The sequence below is a fragment of the Mobula birostris genome, chromosome 6, assembly GCF_030028105.1.
Source record: "Mobula birostris isolate sMobBir1 chromosome 6, sMobBir1.hap1, whole genome shotgun sequence".
NCBI lineage: Eukaryota > Metazoa > Chordata > Chondrichthyes > Myliobatiformes > Myliobatidae > Mobula > Mobula birostris.
In genome coordinates, this window is record NC_092375.1 from 132267400 (window position 1) to 132289400 (window position 22001).

General features: G+C 39.8%; 1 protein-coding gene across 4 annotated transcripts in view; it reads right to left on the bottom strand.

The window, feature by feature from the left end:
- The window catches only part of nbeal1 (neurobeachin-like 1), a 273495-nt gene that overhangs the window by 60924 nt on the left and 190570 nt on the right, over nt 1-22001 (bottom strand). For all 4 annotated transcript variants that reach the window (XM_072261344.1, XM_072261343.1, XM_072261342.1 and 1 more), the window contains 5 exons: nt 21310-21434; nt 19768-19888; nt 17431-17576; nt 1360-1493; nt 854-955 (listed from right to left, as the gene is read on the bottom strand). In XM_072261344.1, the coding sequence (XP_072117445.1) occupies nt 854-955; nt 1360-1493; nt 17431-17576; nt 19768-19888; nt 21310-21434 (628 nt within the window). The remainder of the gene's footprint in view (nt 1-853; nt 956-1359; nt 1494-17430; nt 17577-19767; nt 19889-21309; nt 21435-22001) is intronic.

Sequence of the window (22001 nt, forward strand, 5' to 3'; positions counted from 1 at the left end):
ATAAGCTACCCTGAGAAAAACCTCAGAATTCATCAATCTTCATGAATTAATTAACACCTGATTATGTCTGTTTTGCTTTTGTTTTCCCCAGAAAAGTAATCAAACGAGGCTTCTGTCAACCAACTCAAAAATCCCTATGGCATGATAAGCACTATTATTTTTATTAAAATTATTCCTCCAGCTGGAATATGTGTGGGTCCTGTTAAAGGATCTCGGCCGAAAATGTCAACTGTACTCTTTTCCATAGATGCTGCCCAGCCTGCTGAGTTCCTCCAGCATTCTGTGTGTGTTGCTGAGAATACTGTGAGCTGTTTTGGTTGCTGTACTATTAGAAGGTTGTGATTACACAAGAGAGAGTGCAGTGTAGTGTCACCAGTAGGTTGCTTAGGAAGAATGTTTCAGTTATAAGGAGAGACTGGATAGGCTGAAGTTGCTTTCCTTGGAGCAGAAGTGACTGAGGGTGGACCTGATAGAGGTATGACTACTGCTTTCTGAGATTATAATTTTATTAACACTAATTCATATAGGAGAGCAATTAGAAATGCCTGCATAAAGTCAGCTGTTATAATGTGGAATTAAATGTTTGAAAAGGGGAGTTGGTGACATTCATCACGATTTATCGCTGACAAAAGTAGCTCATTTATTAGCTGTGCGGCCTTCTGATAGCAGCTGACCTACCTTATTTACCTTGATAACAGTGACAGCACTTAAAAATAATCCATTTGCTGATGATTTGGGACGCTCTGAGAATGCTTATGTGAATTTAGTTACTTACTTCAAACTTAAACATGAACCCAGATACATGCAGCATCAGGAGATTGTGTAAAGTGATTAGTCCCTCTTGGTGCAATACCTGCGTAAGCCCCGATGCCTTTAGCAGCTCCTGGGGTGATCGGGTGCCATACAAGTTGGGTGGTCGAAGGGATAATATACGACTATAGACTTTGTTCCTCACCTACAGTTTACAGCAGAAGAAAAGATTGTTAGACAAGGATGAAAATATGACAGCAGTCGAAATATTTGTCTAGCCTATCTTGAAAACTAGTCTAGACTGCTCCACAGGGAAATGGGCAATGAAAGCTCCATTTTCTGATTTTGATAAATAATGGAGGATGGAAGATTCTTGTTTGTCCTTACAAGTCAACTATTGAAGATAAGCCACAATATTCACCCAGTTCTTGAGGAAAGGGAGATAAATGTGTACATTTAGTGGCAAATAATAAATAGCAACAAGATAAATTGTAATATTAAGCATAATTTGATTGGGAAGTCCTTCCATCAATATCAGCTATTTAAAACATTTGCCATTTTCTTGGGACTATTTTTAGCACTCTACTTCAGCATTCATTTTGGTCTCACCTCCTTTTTGAAGTTCAGGAAGTAGTTAGTTTGATCGATCAGGAAGATCTCCAGTGCTGACCTTCTCAAGTTGTAACGACGAAGGTGAATCTCACGCAGTTGAGAGAGAGGCCACTTAAAATCATAACCTATTCCTAAGAAGCAAAAATATCCACAAATTTCACCTTTATACTTTCACTCAGCAGCTTTAGCTATATGTTTTACAAATATTAGCAAGATAAATAATGATGAAATGTCACCAACTCCCCTTTTCAAACATTTAATTCAACATTATAACAGCTAGCTTTATAAAGGCATTTCTATATGATTTATTGTTAATAAAGTTATATTCTCAGAAAGCACTAGTCATATCACTATCAGGTCCACCCTCAGTCACTCCTGCTCCAAGGAACATGATTTCAGCCTATCTAGTGTCTCCTCATAACTGAAATATCCTTCCCAAGCATCATGATGGTGACGCTACGTCGCACTCTCACCTGTGCAATCACATCCTTCTAATAGTAGAGCAACCAAAACAGCTTACAGTATTCCAGCTGTGGCCTAAGCAATATTTCATAAAGGTGGTTTATAAAGTTGTACCAAGGCATCCCTACTCTTTTACTCTCTGCTCTGGCTAATGAAGACAAATATCCTGTATGTCTCATTCACTATATTATCTATGTATACTGCCACCTTTAGGGATCTTTGAACTTGTTCACTTTGTTCCTCAATATCAAGGATCAACTTTATTGGCCATATACATTTACATGCACAGTGGATTCCGGTTAATTCGGACACACTGGGACCAGTACCTTTTGGCCCAATTAAGCAACTGGCACAATTAGCTCAAGTTTCACGAAATAGTTTAAAAAGGTATAACGAAGACAAACTACTGTTTAACTGAATAACAACTTAAGTATTTAAATGAAATACAAAACAAATCAAAAGACTGCTAATACTTCTACAGTACTATAAAACTGTGTATTAGTTCCTAATAGTTATCGATGGAGGAATTCATCCAATGTAGTCGTATGCTGCCGTGTTCTTTTCATTGACTGTAAATGAACAAAATCAGCACAGACACCTAGTTCGAGCAATGGAGGCAATGAACTGCCTTCATTCAATGCTTTTGATGATTGCATCCTCCAAACCTTCATTTTCATTGTAACATTCAAGATGATTGTTGATACCTCCAAATTCTTTGAAGTTCCTAACTTGAAGCTGTGAAATCGTTTCATTTTCTCTCTGGGCTGTTTCTGACAATTCCAAGCCTGAATGCTTGAAACCGTGGTCAGCAAACAGTTCAAAATTGTCTTACTGCTTATTTCTATCAGTGACACACACATAACTGACTCTATTTAAAAACTGTTCACTTTAAGTATGGTGTAGATTCTAATGGCCACACAAGTGCACGTGAGATTGATGCTACTTAGACTTTGGCAAGTCGCCTGTCTCAATTAAGTGGCATAGTGTCCCAAATAAACAAAGAGAAAGTTATGTTCTCAATTAGTTTTTGTTCTGTAAGAGTTGTATCAAATAAGCAGCTGCCCCAAATAACCGATGACCCAAATAACCAGAATCCACTGCATTAGGAATTTGCTGTGTGTGTTGGTCAAGGCTCAATGTACAGCAAAAAACAACATTCAACAATTATAAAGGATAAAGAATTATGTAAAAAATAAAGTTAGAGGTTAAAGTACAGATATGGAATAAATTACATAAATACGACATGTATTTACAATACAAACAGCATTATAAAAAGGCAGTTTAAAGTGTTCACATTGCAGTCATGGGGTTAATACAGGGCCCAACCATTCGTGGTGTTTTGACCTCCAAAATGCAGCATTTCACACAGATTAAATTCCAACTGCAAAAGTTACTGGCTGATCAATATCATCCTATAGCCCAAAATTCCCCTCCTCAATATCATAATATCATCAACAACAACCAATTTTCATGTCATCGGCAAACACTAATTGTACCTCCTACAGTCACAGCTAAGTTGTTAATGTGCTTAACAAACACTGAGGATCGCAACATCAAACCCTCTGGTGCTCTACTGGTCAAGGACTTCCAACACAAAGTGCCTCATTACCTTCTCTCTCCTACCACAAGGAAAAGTTGCTAGCACAAACCAACCAAAATAAAATGCTTCACTGTATCCAATTCTAGACTCTTTTAGAAAAGTTACAAAGTTCCTAATATACTTGGAGGAAAAAGATGCTGGGACATTTCAGGGATCACTGATTCCAGCTAAAAATATATTCCAGAGAAACTGGAGATATTCTCCTTGGAGTACAGCGGATTGAGAGAATATTTGTTGGAAATGTACAAGATCATAACTAGTTAACTGTTGCGTGAAAACCTGGTATTGATACTGATAGGAATAGCTCCCACCATTCTTTGTAATAGGAGGTGGAGCTAAATAGTTATGGCGCCCAACGGTGACTCTCCCTTGCTTGCATCTAAGAAAACAATTCTATTTCCATCTTTAATATTCCTATTTTTCTGTTTCAGGGTTCTTTTGAAGACCTTGACCTGGAGTTACACGCTGACTTCGGTTCTTTGCAGGAATGGGACCCGCTCTCAGTGTTCCACAATTGGCCGCTATTCGGCATGCCAAAGGCTTGGCCTAAGATTTCTGCACGGATTCAGAAGCCTGGGATCTCGAGGAACTGGAGACGGGCGGATCAAGGGTCGGTGTCGCCACAGGAGACTGCACAGAATAACAACAAAACAACATACATATTTAAGTCACTCAGTTATTTTTTCCTCTCTCCTGTCTTTGGCATTTACGCATTCTTTGTAAACTCCATCTAGACTAATAGAACTTCCATCCAATTGATAGGTTTTGATTCTCATTAATATACCCAAATGACATTCACCTAAACAGCTTCTCAGCTTGTTTCTGAGTTGATTCATTAGGCTAAAACCTCACTCACAGTCCGCACTAGACACAAGAAAGGTTCCCCCAGTGTCCATCAACTGTGCAAGGTCGCAAAACTGTTCATTTTGAAGTACAAATGCCACCATTTGAGCAAAGCTTTAAATCGGTTTGGATTTAATTTTTTCTTGCATGGAAAATTTGAAATCATTAAACTGTCTAACTATTACAATATTTTCAGCTAGAAAATCATGATATTTTAGACATAAGACATTAACTTATTCATCACCAAATGTGAAGTCACAATCTGCAATTGCGGAGAAATCAAAAGCTGACCATTTTTGTACCTCAACTTTGATCTTCTCTGGGTTTGATCGTCTTCGCTCTAGCTCATCTGCACTCAACCGTAACATGCGTAGCACTCCTATAAAGGGTAATGACGGGTTCTGTTGCCTGATCTTTAGTACACCGTCCAAATGCGATTTACTTGCCAAATGACGTTTCAAAAAGTTAAGTTTCCAAATATCATCCCACTTCTTTCCACTAGCAAATTCTCCAGCAACTTTCGTATCATGACAATACAAACAGATAACTCCAGTTTCCGAATCATACATAAATATTTCTCGTAGCTAAATGTTCATGACCTCATGAGCTTTCGGTGTAACGGTTTCTACCACTTTGTTAAGCCATTCAACTTTAAACAAATTTACAGTTCTTTTGCACTTCACGCCCTTCGCTTCTTTTGAATTCGACATAGTGAATCAATATTTTTTTCCAATAAAAACTTAGTAAGCTATCTACAGGATTTGAAACAGACCTTTATAAACTTTACGATATGAACACTGTCAGCCAAATATGGCTGCTGCCATGATGCAGCTGTACAAACCGGAACAGGAAAGGTGAGGTGACGTAAATTAGTGACGCGCATTGTGGTATTTGAAAAACCGACTAACGAGTTAACAGAAACAGTCAGCTAAAAGATTATTTTCAATAATTATTAATTACTACATTATTTTAAGTAACTAACCTTTTATGTGCACATTAATTTCCTTTGTGCGCTGGTTGAAAAACGTGTGCACGTGCACACACGCACAGCTTAGAGGGATCTATGGGCACAGTGCTCGAAAAAAGCAACGTAATGGACTTTTAACATCATAAACCAGCGAGTTGATTGTTATGTCTCCCCGCTCGTTGGAAAATGGAGTCACCTCTTTCTCCCTTATTAGGAGAGAGAGAGAGCCTGCAGCATGTCGAATTATCGGGTGAACAATGTAGTCTTTGGGGTAACTGCAAGTCTGTGTCTTTGCTATTGCTTTGCTCATGCTTGAGTGCTGGTAGTGGGTGCGCTTTATTGTTGCTCACTGCTACTTACACGTGGGAGGGAGGGGAGCTGAGGGGGACTTTGGGGTTCTAACATTTAACTGTCATTCATTCTTCCAGGCAACTCCTCTGTTTTTGTGGATGCTTGCAAAGAAAAAGCATTTCAGGACGTATATTGTATACATTTCTCCGACATTAAATTGTACCTTTGAACCTTAAACAGAGGATCGTGAAAGACCAGGAGACACAGATTTGCAATGGGACAAAGGAGATATAAAGAAAAACCTTTTTACTCAGTGTTATAATCTGGGACTTTGCCTGCAGTGATTGAACCAAAGTTAATCAGGCCTTGGAAAAGAAAATTCAATATGCATAACAAAAAATGCATTATAAGACCATACTGTTGAGAAAGTCTAGGTAATGGGGCCAAGTGCTGGAAAAAATCCCAGTGTGTTCAATGACAATTCTAGTAAATACATTGCTACACTAAATCTGTTAACTCTATCTAGACAATAGATATTAGTTTCCAACCAAACAGCTTCAGTACTCTGCGTCCATCCTCAATCAGATCCATGTCAACAGCATAATGCCTATCCAGTTATTACACCAGTCACGATGAACATTATTTTCACAAGAGACTACATGATTTTCAACCAAACCCCAAACAGCTTCCCTTTAAAATACAAAATTAAATGTCCCAAGATTTTAACACACATTATTTATTGCCCCAAGTGAGCTCTTTGGCTTTATTAACTTAATTTCAAGATGGTTTGTTTAGAATTTTGCCTTCAACCATTCATTTTTTAAGTGTTTAATATCATGCTTTTTCCTTGTTTTTTTTTTAAACAACTTCCCAACTTTTCATAGCCAGTTGGCAACTGATCTTCAGAGCACCACAGGAAGAACAACTGGACAAACAATAGACAACTTGTAAGTCACATGCTTGTCAGGAAGAACCCATCTGCTTTTACCGTGTTTAACCCTTAGATTCTTAACAGCATCACTACTTACCATCATTTCTCCTGGCACATTGGAAGAACTACAGGCAAAACATTAATCACCCAAAATATCTCAAGAACTGTACCTCTCCCATCGTGAATCTCAAGCAGAAGAAGAGTTGCACAGTAAGAATTAAGTTATTTCTTATTGTGATTTTCTTCTAATTCAAGTACATTAAAGGGAGCGTTTTTAAGATCTGGCTCACCTCAACAAGGATAGAAATTCTGCAACCTCTTACCAACATTTGAGAAGGTGTTCAAAACTTCTTTCTTCAATTGCTGCAATCCTTTTGGTGAAAGGACTCTCACAAGGTTGTTGGGTACCAAGATTATATATATGAGTGATACAGCACAGAAATAGGCCCTTCAGCCCAACTGGACCATACTGACTAAGCTGTCAATCCTTGTCTGCATTTGATCCATATCCCTCTACCTAAGCTTAGGTCTGTACTAAGTACCTTTTAAATATGACCTTTTGTGTTCATTGTCAAAACAAAATATCAATAAAGTTTTTTTAACTGTCAATGCAAAATATCCACCGGTGTAAGTACTAAAAAGATGTAAATAATACACATCGTATTTCCCTCTAAGTGATGTTGGTATTCCTGTGCACTTGCTGGCTTTCTGAGAAAGATTCAGAGAGGATTCACAAGAATGATTCCAGGAAAGAAAGGGTTACCATATGAGGAACGTCTGGCAGTTCTTGGGCTGTATTCCCTGGAGTTCAGGAGAATGAGGGGGGATCTCATAGAAACATCCCGAATGTTAAAAGGCCTGAACAGATTAGATATGGCAAAGTTATTTCCCATGGTAGGGGATTCCAAGACAAGAGGGCACGACTTCAGGATTGAAGGACGTCTTTTCAGAACTGAGATGCAGAGAAATTACTTTAGTCAGAGCGTGGTAAATCTATGGAATTTGTTGCCACAGGCGGCTGTGGAGGCCAAGTCATTGGGTGTATTTAAAGCAGAGATAGATAGGTTCTTGATTAGCCACGTCATCAAAGGGTATGGGGTGAAAGCAGGGGAGTGGAGATGACTGGAAGAATTGGATCAGCCCATGATTGAATGGCAGAGCAGAATTGATGGGCAGAATGGCCTACTTCTGCTCCTATATCTTATGGTCTTATGCTCTTTATGCTTCTTGGTAATAGAGATTACTGATTTAGGAATTGCTATCAAGTTGCTTAGGCAAGTCGAGAAAGTGCATTATGAAGAGGGCGCATACTACAGCCACTGTACACCAGTGACGGATGGAATCACTGTTTAGGATGGTGGATGTATTACCCATTAAACAGGCTGATTTGTCCTGGACTGTGTCAAGCTCTGAAAGTTGTTGGAGTTGCAATGATTAAACTAAATGAAGAATATTCAGTCATGACCCTGATTTTTGCTTTGCAAATGGTAGAAATGCTCCAGAATTTCAAGGGAGAATACTTGCTGCAAGATACCCAGATGGTGATCTGCACTTGTTACCATGGTATTTATGTGGCAGGAACAGGTCCAACATCTGTTCAATGGTGACTCTAGAATGTTAGTCGTGGGGAATTCCATGCTGGCGATGAATCTGAATGTGAACATCAAATTGTTATGTGCCCTTTTGTTAGGGATGCTAATTCACTGTAATACCACCATCAAGAACGCTTACCGTGCCAACCCATGCCCACACTTTGGAAAGTTTGATCACCTGGTTGTACTTCTACTCCTGGCATATAGACAGAGATTAAAGACCATAGCACCAGTGGAGAGGACCAAGAAAGTATGATCAAGGGAAGTGAAGGAGCGTTTACAGGCCAGTTTTCAGTCAATTGATGAGACAATATTCAGGAATTCATCTTTGTGACTGAATGAATGTGCCACAGTTGTCACCAACTTCATCAACACCTGGGTGGATAAGTGTGTGCCTTCAGGAACATACCAGACAAACCCAAATCAAAACCAAATCAAAACCATGGATGAATCAGAAGATTTGTAGTCTGCTGAGGGCTAGATCTGTGGCATTCAAGATTGGTGAATTAGAACTATACAAGAAGTCCAGGTATGACCTACGGAAAGCTATCTTAAGAGTGAGAAACAATTCCAATTGAGGCTAGAGATGGAATCGGATGTACATGAGCTCTGGTAAGGTCTGTAGGCCATTACCTCATACAAAGCAAAACCTAATATCGTGAATGGCTGTGATGCTTCACTCATTGATGCACACAGCACCTTTTATGCACGCTTTGAAAGGGAGACTACACCGACGTGAATCCCTGCAGCACCTGGTGACCCTGTGATCTGTGTCTCAGAGGCTGATGTCAGAGCATCTTTCAAGATGGTGAACCTTTGCAAGGCATCAGGCCCTGATGGTGACCTGGTAGGGCTCTGAAAACCTGTGCCAATCAACTGTGGAATCGTTCAAGGACATTTCAATCTCTCACTGCTACAGTCAGAGGATCTAAAACGGTGACAATCATACCAGTGCTCAAGAAGAGCAGAGTGACTTCCGGGGTCGAGTATGGAGTGAATCGGTGCGTGTGAGTGTGGCTCCCGATTTTTATTGAAAATCTACCTATTTATCTTTGCCGTATGCTCGAGATAACTGAATATTTACCATTGGGAACAACGTGGGACATAGCTGGACATTGAAATGGCAAGTAGAATGTACCTTCGAAGTAAAACTGGGGAAAAAGATAGCGAAGCCTCGAGCAAGAAGGCGGATGTTACAGTAATGGCGCCGGTGCACGCTGCTGGACCTGGACCCGGACCTGCGCTGCCCGATGACTTGGAGAGGCTTCGTTTAGTACTTATTACTGACATGACGCAAGCGGTGCATTCTGCCCTAAAAAGAGAACTTTAAGATGCTTTATCACCAGTGAATGCTACCATGGAACAAATTATGTCTTCTTACGAGTCACACGACGAACGCATTCGTGGGGTTGAAGACGGCCTGAATGATTACAGGGACCGACTGGTGAGCGCTGAAGCCGCCATTGCAGCGTTGCAGAGCGAAAACACGTTTCTGAAGGGAAAGCTTGATGACCTCGAAAATCAGTCGCGGAGATCCAATTTGAGAGTGGTTGGCATTCCTGAAAATTTGGAAGGTTCGGACCCTGTTAAATTTATGACCGAGTTTTTTGACGAATTGCTGGGGACAAATTTTTTCCCAAGTCCTCTCTTACTTTCGCGTGCTCACCGAGTCAGACGTAAACCATCCGGTGTCTCTGGAGCCAAGCAAACAAGACCAAGAACGTTCCTGGTTTGCTTTCACCCCTTTCAAGATAAGCAACGCATCATCAATAGACGGAAGCAGGAGCTGTATTTCCGCGGACACCGCGTGTTTTTTTTGTGAAGATTTTAGTGCGGAGCTGGGGAGAAAACGAGCAGCTTTCAAGGAGGTGAAATCCCTGCTTTACAGGAAAGGGGTCAGGTTTGGCCTCTTGTATCCTGCCCAGCTCCGGGTCGTGCATGAAGGTGAAAAGCATTATTTCCATACACCAGAGGCGGCCACAGAGTTTTACCATTCGTGCTGGGGAGAAGAAGAACGAGAAGAGCAATGACTTTTTTTTTTAGGTTATTCATGCAGCATGGAAGGGGCCTCATGCTGAGGCAAACTGTTAATTTTCACAATCCACTTCTTTGTTCATTTATTCCAGTTTAATTTGTGGAACGCGATCGGGTCGAACTGCTATGCTGCTGAAACCAATTAACAAAAACTTTCAACCAGCAAAATGTAAATATTTGGGATTTGTCTGTCGGGCTTTTAAGTTACCCAGTGTTTTTTTTTTGTTTTTAACGCTTAGCTTGACCTGTGTCATCTTTAGCCTATATGCTATATTAAAGGTAGTATAAGTGATAGGATAAATGTTAAGGAGGGGAGCCACCCTAGATTAGATTGAAAATTGGGCTGTATGGGGAACGCCTTGGAAGTTTTTTGTTGGGTACTGCCTGCGATCATCCTCAATTGGGGAGGTAGATCTAGGTTTCGGGGGTTAATTGGGGTTTTTTGTTGTTTGTGTAAAGGGGTGGGGGAGTGTTTTGACGGATTATCATGGCAGTTTATTCCTTTGTGTGTTACGGATTGATCAGACTTTCTTTTCATTGTGCGTTATTGTGTGCAACTTATGCCCTCGCACTGTTTTGGATTGTAGGCCCTGTGTGTCTTTTGATATGGTTAACGTGAGTGCTGCTGATGGAGGCCACCCTGTGAGGTTTATTTCTTGGAACGTAAAGGGGCTCAATGGTCCGGTTAAAAGAGCTAAAGTTTTCTCTCATCTGAAACAATTAAAAGCAGATATACTATTTCTACAAGAGACACATTTAAGAGTGGAGGACCATAATAGACTTCATAAAGCATGGATTAGTCAAGTTTTTCATTCCAGATTTAATAGTAGGTCCAGAAGGGTGGCAATATTAATCACCAAAAGAATGCAGTTCACACCATCTGATGTAATCAGTGACCCTAATGGTCGCTTTATTATAGTCTCTGGCTCTCTCTTTCAGATACCAGTTATTTTGGTAAATGTTTATGCTCCTAATTGGGATGATGTCCAATTTGCAAATAAGGTTTTGTCATTAATACCTAACCTGAATACACATAAGCTAATCTTTTTCGGAGATTTGAACTGTGCTATTGACCCACTGTTTGATAGGTCTTGCCCTAGGGGAACATTTTCTGGTATGGCAAAGGCCTTCTCGATGTTTATGCAACAAAATAGTTATATGGATCCTTGGAGATTTTTGAATCCATCAGTTAGGCAATTCTCTTTCTTCTCTCATGTTCACCACTCCTATTCCAGGCTGGACTATTTCTTTATAGATAACTAACTCCTTGATACCAATGATTAGACAAATTGAATACACTGCTATAGTTATATCTGATCACTCGCCCGTGAAACTGGACCTATGTTTTCCTTTAAACGTTAGGAAAAGGCCTCTGTGGAGACTTAACCCCCTTTTGCTTTCTAATGAGAAATTTTGTAGTTATATATCGGCTAACATTGACACATTCTTCGAGACTAACAAAACTGAGTCGGTATCGTACTCTTTACTTTGGGAAACTTTAAAAGCTTACTTGAGGGGTCAAATAATATCTTATACTTCACATGCCAATAAAGAGCGTAGGAAGGAAATGCAAGTGTTATTGCAATCTATTTTGGACCTCGATAGAAAATATTCTGAGGCACCCACTGCGGAATTATATGAAAGCTGGGTTGATTTGCAAGCGAAGTTTAATCTTCTATCTACAAACCTATCAGAACAAATAATTCTTAAGACACGTGGCCTCTATTATGAATATGGTGACAAGGCGAGCCGGCTTATGGCTCATCAGTTGAAACGTCAAGCTGCATCACGACTTATTCCCCAGATAAGAGACACGCACCAGAACTTGACAAGCAATCCAAAAGAGATTAATAACATCTTTGCAACTTTCTATTCCTCTCTGTATGCCTCAGAGTTCCCCTCAGATAAAACAAATATGGAATGTTTTTTAGATAATTTGGAAATACCAACTCTTGAACCAGAGGAAGTGGAGAACCTAGATCAGGCTCTTGGGCAGGAAGAGATTAATAATGCCATTACAGCTATGCAGAGTGGTAAGTCCCCAGGTCCTGATGGTTATCCAATAGAATTTTATAAGAAATTTAAGGATAAGCTCATACCGGTGCTTCTAGAAGTGTTTCAGGAATCTTTGGAGAACGGCTCGTCACCCCCTTCTCTTTCACAGGCAGCTATTTCACTACTTCTTAAAAAGGACAAGGACCCGACTCAATGTGGATCATATCGCTCCATCTCACTTTTGAATGTAGATGTGAAAATTTTGGCTAAAGTGCTTGCATGTCGTTTAGAACGTCCCCTTCCCAAGATAATTTCAGATGATCAAACAGGTTTTATTAAAAATCGCTATTCTTTTTTTAATATCCGTCGACTGGCTGGTGTGGTTTATTCACCCAGTGATTCTCCAAGTCCAGAGGTTGTTATCTCCTTGGACGCAGAGAAGGCGTTTGATAGGGTGGAGTGGGTATACTTGTTTAGTGTTTTGGAGAAATTTGGATTTGGCAGAATATTTATAGCTTGGGTTAAGCTATTATACCACTCACCTTTACCATGTATACAGACAAATTATTTTCGATCTATTTCCCATTAACACGTGGCACTCGCCAAGGCTGCCCATTGTCCCCTCTTCTTTTTGCAATTGAGCCTCTTTCTATTGCACTTAAGTCAACTACATTATTTCAAGGTGTAGAAGAGGGGACATGGAACACCGTGTTTCCCTATATGCTGATGACCTCTTACTTTATGTTAGCGACCCTGTAGGTAGTAGTCCTGCTATTGTGTCATTATTAGGTCAATTTGGAGCCTTCTCTGGTTATAAACTGAACTTCAAAAAAGCAAATGCTTTCTCATTAATAACTTGGCCCTACAGATCTGACAGGAATCCTTGCCTTTTCCTTTATCTCAAGATGGTTTTGTATACCTAGGAATACATATTACTCGCTCTTTTACATCTCTGTTTGAAGCTAACTACAGGCCTCAGGTTAGCCAAATGAAGGCTGATTTCGAGAGATGGCGCAGTTTACCCCTTACTATAGCTGGGAGAATTCAATCAGTGAAAATGACTATACTTCCTAGATTTCTCTATTTGTTTCAGTGTTTGCCAGTTTTCTTATCGAAGTTATTTTTTAAATCAGTCGACCAAGCTATAACCTCCTTTATTTGGGAAAATAAGGTCCCAAGGGTTAATAAGCACACTCTCCAAAGAGGTCGTGACATAGGTGGAATGGGTCTTCCCAGCTTTATTCATTATTACTGGGCATCGAACATTCAAAAAGTATTATTTTGGCTTCACCGGCCAGATATAATTTGGTGCCTGCTTGAGTCACGGTCTTGCCACTCCTCGTCTCTCCCAGCTTTGGTGTATTCTTCCTTGTCATTGAAATCCTCTCAATTCACATCTAACCCAGTCATGCTCTCCACCCTCAAAATTTTTCATCAATTTCACTGCCACTATAAGTTCATATCAGCTTCAGTTTTGGGCCCCATTCACAAAAACCATTTATTTCCTCCCTCCACATTCAATTCAGCTTTCAGACAATGGGGTTTGAACGGTCTTATGCGCATTAAGGATTTGTATACTGATAACATATTTGATAGTTTTGATAACCTGCGCGGTAAGTATGGCCTTCCGCATAATCATTTTTTGAAATACCTGCAGATTTGCCACTTTGTCAAGGAAAAATTTCCCTCTTTTCCTGTTCTACCACCTGCTATGTTATGGGAAAAATTCACTCTTAGCTTTAACAATAAGGGGCTGATCTCTGAACTATACTCTCAGCTGATGTCTTTGGGAGTTCAAGATCTAAACAAAACTAAGAGTAGGTGGGAGGATGACCTCGGTATGGACCTGGCGGAGGAATATTGGGCAAAAGTATTGAATAGGGTTCATTTCTCATCATCATGTGCTCATACAATTCAAAGTTTTACACAGGGTACAATTAAGTAAAGCCAGACTTGCAGACATATACCCTGGGACAGACGCTGGCTGTGACAGGTGTTCCTTCTCTCCGGCTGGTTTAGTACATGCATTTTGGTCATGCCCTCGGCTTGATGACTATTGGGCACTGGTTTTTAAAATTATCAGTGAGGTTTTGGGGGTGACACTGAGACCTTGCCCGCTTATAGCTGTATTTGGTGTGGCAGATGATGATTTGGGTTTAAATGCAAGCCAGTCGGACATCATTGCATTTACATCGCTATTGGCCCGTAGGAGAATTTTGCTGGTTTGGAAATCCGCCACTCCCCCAACTGCTGCTGCTTGATTAGAAGATGTAATGTTTTTTCTGAAATTAGAAAAGATTAAATTCATTTTGAGGGGGTCTGTGAAAAAGTTCTATTCGAAATGGGGACCTTTCCTATCATATTTTGGGAGTCTTAAGGAATTACCTACTAGTTGAGGGCATTTGATTGTACATGGGAAGTTACCTCCCATTTAACACGCTTATAATTTACCTCACAGGGTGGTTGATGAATTGTAAATATGAGTGTATTTTGGATCATCTGACATGTTGCAGATGTGTGTGAGCCATTTTCTTGAAGTAGTGTGGGGGTATGGTTGTGAAATGTCCGTACTTATATTTGTGAATTGTTGTGTTGTAAATATATTAGCTGCCATGATATGTTCGGGGAGGGCGGGTGGGGGGAGGTTTGTTTTGGGGGTACGATACTAAAGCAAAATGGAGGAAAATGTAATCCATTATATATTCTGTATTTTAAATTAAAAAGTAAAAAATATATTAAAAAAAGAGCAGAGTGAGCTGCCTCAATGACTACTGTCCAGATGCACTCACATCTACTGTGATAGAGTGCTTTGAGAAGTTGGTCATGGCTAGAACCAACTCGTGCCTGAGCAAGGACTTGGACCTGCAGTAATTTGCCTCATACCACAATGGGTTTATAGCGGATGCAATCTCACTGACACACCAATCACCCTTGGATCGCCAGGAAAATAGAATTACTAACATCAGCCTGCTATTTATTGACTACAGCTCAGAGTTCAATGCAATCATACTCTCAGGTCTAATCAAAAATTTCCAAAGCCCAGACCTCTATAACTCCCTCTGCAACTGGATCCTTAACTTTCTCACCAGAGACTACATCTTTGCAGATCAGAAACAACATCTCCTCCTCGCTGACAATCAACACTGACACACCTCAAGGATGCGTGCTCAGCTCACTGCCTTACTCCCTCCACACCCTCAACAGATGATGCCTCAAAAAAGCAGCATCCATCATTTAGGAGCCCCATCACCCAGGACATTCCCCCTTCTCATTGTTACCATCAAAGAGGTGGTATAGGAGCCTGAAGACACACACTTAATGTTTTAGGAACAGTTTTTTCTCCTCCGCTATCAGATTTCAGCACGGACAATGAACCTATGAACACTACCTCAGTAATCTTTCCTCTCTTTTGCATTATTTATTTAATTTTTAATAACAATTACATATTTAAAAATAATTTATAGTAATGTAATATAATTTATTGCAATGCATTACTACCACAAAACAACAAATTTCACGACATATGCCGGTGATAATTAAACCTGATTCTGATTCCAGTCACTTTCGTGGGATGAATTTGCTTGCCACTTATCAGCTCATTCCCAAATGATGTCTCGATCTCACTGCCTGCAGGAATGGGCTGCAGAGATTCACATAGGTGTAGTTTTATTCTCCTTTTCAAAGTGTACATAAAAGGTGATGAGTCTATTTGGGAGTGAAGCCTCACTGGCATTCACGATGTTAGGTTTTGCTTTGTAGGAAGTAATGGCCTGCAAACCCTGCCAGAGCTGATGTGCATCCGATTCCACCTCTAGCCCCCTTTGCTGAAGAGTTACTAATCATCAGTGAGTATCTCTACTGCTGAAGGAACATCTGTCATTAATGAAGCACGCGAAGATGGCTGAACCTAGGTCACTCCTTTTCCATCTCTTCCTTAACACGTGCTCCATTCCCTAACACTCGAAGTCTCCAGTCCACACTAGTTCCACTTTATTCTCTGCCACCTGAAACTCAAATTTATATTTTGATTTTTTCAAGATCTGATGACAGGTCATCAGAACCTGAAACACTAACTCTGTTTCTCACTCAAAAAAATGATGCTCATTTCCTGTTTTTATTCCAAAGGGAAACTAGCTTGGCATTAGTGAAATATTATTGGAAGACCTTTGGAGAATCAGTAGAGAAATGGCACTGAATAGACTACTCTGCAAGGAGATACTGCAAATTTGCTAGGGCTGAAGGTCCTCCTTCTGCGGTACCAAATGGATGAAGCAATGAACACAAGTCCAAAATATAAATGCTCTCCCTGAAAACAACACACCTTAGTCAAATAAAACTCTGATTTAACAATATGTCATCATAGCTAAGCTAACCAACCACGCCCAAAGGATTTTTACTGTTCTATGGTTATGTTCAACTCCCACTTTGATAAACAATTTGGGTTCTGTTCAGGTCAAACTCTGCACTGCAGGCTTGACTGGTATTTTAGTCACATCAGGACAATACACTTAGCATTACAACATATTCCCTCCATGTTTGATCAATAGCAATGCACATCGAGCAAGGCTATCTTCCTACAAGCATTGCTTGGTCAGGTACAGAAGGAACTGTGCATCACAGAGTTATGCCGCATGGAAATAGGCCCTTTAAATGGAAGAATATTCTTTGACCATCAATCACCCATTTACAGGAATCCTACATTAATCCTACTGTTCTTATCCACCCCAAATTTCCATCAACTCTCCTTGATTCTTCTACTGTATACTGAGGCAATTTACACAGGTTTGAATTGACCACAGTCAGGTAATGTTTGTGTGGAAGTTGCAGCAAGGCAAGAGTTACATGATGTCTAGGCAAGGACAGATTGCAGACGGTCCTGGCAAGAAAAGTCTTTGAAAAGCACAGCTTTCCTTTGCACAACAGGGAACTGGAGTCATTTGGCTTATGGAGAGAACACAATAATATAACAGAAAGATTCAGGGAACACACACCAGCTAAAGAACAACTACTTTACTAATTCAAAGTACCATCGGTTGTTAACTTGTACTTTCTATTGACCTTTAACATCTGCATTTGCAAACGGCGATTGATCTTGCAAGTAAGAAATTTCAACATACAGTTTATTTACATTTGTTAAACAATCCTGCATAAAAATTTCTCTGCTCAGACTTTGGAAAAGTGTGGTCACAGGGCTGTTCTCTTTATCCACAAGAAAATAAAGTATAATTGAGTAACAAGTGTGAGTCAGAGTCCAGTTAATCAGCAACATTTGGATTTTGATTCTTTTCTCCAAGCACACCTTTAGTTTCAATGCAGGTGAATTTCACATCAGGTTCTGCAGATTATCTCCTACCTTCCGCTTTGTCCACACTCCCATCGAAAAAGTTTATGTGCTGCGTGGTGACTTCAAGGCGTCCCGAAACAACATCCATAATGGTGATCAGATCACAATCTTCAGCAATCACCAGTTTTTCTTTCTGATTCTGCTCCTCCTCATTGCTGTGGGAGGAGGAATAAAAGAGGACTGAAATAAAGTGAACACACAGGTTGAAGAAGGTTAAAATTAAGTTACAACACAGCGTTCCATAGTTTAAATCAGATCTGAAATCATTGCATGGTTAAGTCAATGAAAGATAAGTCAGGAAGTTTGATTACATTGGAGAGAAGTCCTCTGTATATATTCTTCCTGTGGTAAGCATGGATTACATTTCCCAAAATAGTACCAGGGATGGGTTTTCAGCTACTTAGAGAATCAAAGCAGAGTTTCTTCTTCTTAGTACTGAGATTAACTGGAAACTTAATAAAGGGTGTTCAAAAGGAACAAAAATGATCAAAGGTTTGACAAAAATCAGGACAAATTGCAGCTGAGTCACTATTCATAGATTTATGCTAACTGGCAAAAGAATCTGAGGAAAGGAGGATATTTTTCCTTAATTAAACAACTTGGATTTCATTAATAACTTTTCAAAGATAATTGCTACAGAAATAAAATATTTGCAATGCTTAGAAGAAAGAACAAGAAGGTAGCCTCAGAGTCATAGTTATGCAGTACAGAAACAGGCCCTTCAGCCCACCATGTCCATGACAACCTTTTTGCCCTACCACACGAATCCTATTTTTCCACGTTAGAACTATATCCTTCTATGCTTTGCCTATTTAAGTGCCAGTCTAAATGGCTCTTAATTGTACCTGGCAGCACATTCCAAATCTCAACCACTCTAGAGTAAAGATCTCCTTTAAATATTCTATATCTCACCTTCGATCTATGCCCTCTCTCATGGGAAAATAATTTGACTATTTACCCAATGACACTCCATCTTTTATACCTCCATCATTGGACTTTGGCAAGGATTTCAACAAGGTCCCAAATGATAGGTCCCACGTGGTAGACTGCTCTGGAAGGTTAGGTCCCATGGAATCCAAAGAGAGCTGGTTAGGTGGATTCAAAACTGACCCAATGATAAGAAGCAGAGGGTGATGGTTGAAGGTTGTTTCTGGAATGGAGGTTAGTGACAGGTGGAGTATTCCAAGGGTCAGTGTTGGGACCTTTGTTTTTTTATATAAAGAATTTGGATGTGATTTCTCTAACTTGCAGTAATTACACCTTCCTTCTCCTCACTTTTCTATTCCTCATTGAAGTTACCCTCTGGCCCCTTCTCTTCTCATCAACTGCCAGTCATGTCTCTCTAGTTTCCCTCCCTATTCCATGGTTCACTGTCCTCTCCTATTAGATTTCTCCTCCTTCAGCCCTTTCAATCGTCCACCTATCCCATCCCAGATTTTTCCTTCATCCCCATTTTCTCCCTCACTTGTTCTCACCCAAGACCTGCCAGCTTGTACTTTCCCCTCTTCCACCTTCTTATTCTGACTTCTGCCTGCTCTTCATTTCCAGACCTGATGAAAGGTCTCAGCCCGAAATATTGTCTGTATATTCCCTTCCAAAGATGCTGCCTGACTTGCTGAGTTCCTCCAGCATTTTGGTTTAGTCAAGATTTCCAGCATCTGCAGGATCTCTTGTACTTAAGGGAAAAAAAATTTGAATCCTGAAATGTGTAAAATGCAACATTAAAAATGCAATGAGATCCTGTTGGAATATTGAGAGTTTGCAATAGGTTTGATTGGGTGAGTGGTTCACGCTTGCTTTGTAAGGATTTAATGCCACATCAATGCTAAGTAGACTAAACAGTTGAACCACTAAGGAGATGGTGCTGGAAACCTTTGGTCTCAGCAGGTGGCGATGTTTCACCGAGTGTGACAAGTGGAAATTGAAAAAGGTACAAAGCTTCTGTAAATGTATTACTGACTCCAAGAAAAAAGTAACAATGTTTAAAGTAATCTTTGGAATTCTGAGCAGTTTATAGTTCTACAACTTCGATAAACAAGATATTTAAATTAAAGTTAATTGTGAATTAGTGTTAAAGAGCAAAATTGCAAATATTGGATTTAATCAAGGAGAGAAAATCATAATCAGATATGTCACAACCAGTATCTAACATGCTTTCAAAAGTCTTTATCTTTTTCCTCTTCATCCTATCCTTCTGAAGACTTCAGGCATTAAATCACATGCAGGAGCCTGTCGCATTTTTGTGCTGGAAGAGCCAGGCTTGCCAGGGGAGGAAGGGTGTGGGTGGTGAGGAAGAATTTAACAGTTTACATCTGTACACTGAAATTTAAACATACCAAGACTTACTTGCTACTGAGCATGCTCAAATCTTCATCAGCCAACCGGTCATCTTCCAGGTCACTAACCTTGGCTTGTTTCACTGCTTCCAACAGCAATGAATCATTGGACGGCAGAGACTGCTGAACCCCTGCAGATACAGGACAGACTCTATTTAGTTAGGGGAATCTGCACTTCATAAGGTATAAACCACAAAGCTCTCTGGTAGATGGCAGTGTTTCTTCTGAGGGAGTGGTAGGAAATAAGAACCCAGACTTGTATTGAAATGCATGGGACAGCGTGGTCACTGAAGACAAAATCTATCAAACAGATCACATTTGGATTGAACAGAAAACAAATTGAGCAACAATATCATGGGAATGCTTTTCCATTCTATCCAGATATTTTTCAGGGTTTGTTTGAGTCATAAGCTGCATAATGGTGCTTCAGCAACAGAAATATTCTAAGTGAATTTGAGAACAAAAATTACTTTTCTTGTGCTGAAAGTTCAATTTTGGTCAAACACTTCTTAATCATATTTTCGACCAGTAAGTCAGAAATCCATGCCATCACCTATACATGTCATTTCCTTGAACAATATATCCAACAAATTATATCCATATAATTGATGAGCATTCACATTAGCAATAGTCATACAGTATTTTGCCAAATTAGATTTAGTAAAGATTTGACCATCGATGTTGCTACGATTAGGAACATCTGATTTCATATCATAACTTTGTCAACAAACATCCTGTGTTACACAGCCCGTCTCAGTTTGTCAAAACCCTTGGTTATGCCACTGATGCGAATTTCTAACAGCAGCACATCAGAGATCATGTCATACGGCTGATACTAATTTCCATAATATCTCAACAATACACAGACAAAAGAGCTTAATTGTCTATTCAATTATTTCAGCCTACTACAGACATTCCCTTTATACTTTGACTAATTTGCTTTCTCTCTTCTCAGGGTTTTCAATCTGAAACATTAACAGGCTTTCCGTAGATGCTGCCTGATAAGCTGAGCTCTTCTAGCATTTCTATTTTGTATCAGATACTAGCATCTGCAATTTTATTTGTTTTCCATGATTTAACATTATGAAAGGCTGATGACATAAAAGTAGCCATTGGAAAATAAAAGGGCAAGGCACGATTGCAGGTTTTAGTTGTGGGTGAGTTAAACCATGAAATTAGTGTTTCAATTCTAAGCAACTAACATTGCAGCTCAGGTGAACGTGGTCCTATTGCATATGGTAAGCAAGATACTGGCTTTGAACAGGAGGCAAATATTCTTGTATGGGTCATTTTAAGCTCTAAGCACATTAACCCAACATTTCAAATAACAAGGAAGAACAGAAGCCCTTAGCCTAGCATGGTCCAAAGTTTATGTGCTTTTCCAAAACAAAAATATTATCAATCTGTAGAGAATCAACAGGGACTGCTAAAAAAATATCATCTCTATACGAGAACTCCTTTTTGTAGCAGTGCATGCATGGGATCACCTTCCAACGACTTTTTGTTCAATTGGTTTATATTAGCAGTACATTATCATTAAGCTGACACTCACCTAGGTTGTCACGTAGTGCGCTTGCATCAGTATGGGGATCAAAGTTGTAATTCTGAACTAGCTTAAGCCTCATACGGGAATAGTTTTCCACACTAGACAACTTCCAGCATGTGGACTCTGGTTTTCTTATCAAGAAAGGGGGGGAAAAGCAAACACTGAATTAAAAATCAAATGTTTGATCAACGTAACACCCAATACCACACACAAGATATGTAGAATGGACTTAGACTGGAAAACATCCCAAAGTTCTTTGAATAATCAACAAACTTAGATCGTTAGTAAGAAAAGAAACTACCAATAACTCTGCCTTAAATTTGGTATTTCAAAGAGAGTGCTGAAGGAGGAGAGAATTAAAGGCAATCCTCAGGTTGCACATAGGTTTTATGCCTCAGAATTGTCTACAAGCTCATTTCTCTGCAAGTCAGAAACAATCATTTCCTGCAGTCACTATATTGGATGCAAAACATACACTTGCTATAATTCTCACATTTCATCAACTATTTCAAATTCAAGCTTAATTGTCGTTCAACCATACATGCATACCTATGAATACAGCCAAAGAAAACAGCGTTATTCCGGGGCCAAAGTGCAAAACATAGGACCAATGGTCATATGCAGCACAAGGCACATATAGCACGTACAAGATAACAGTAGAATACAGTCACACCGAAAGAAATACAGCCCAAATTCCC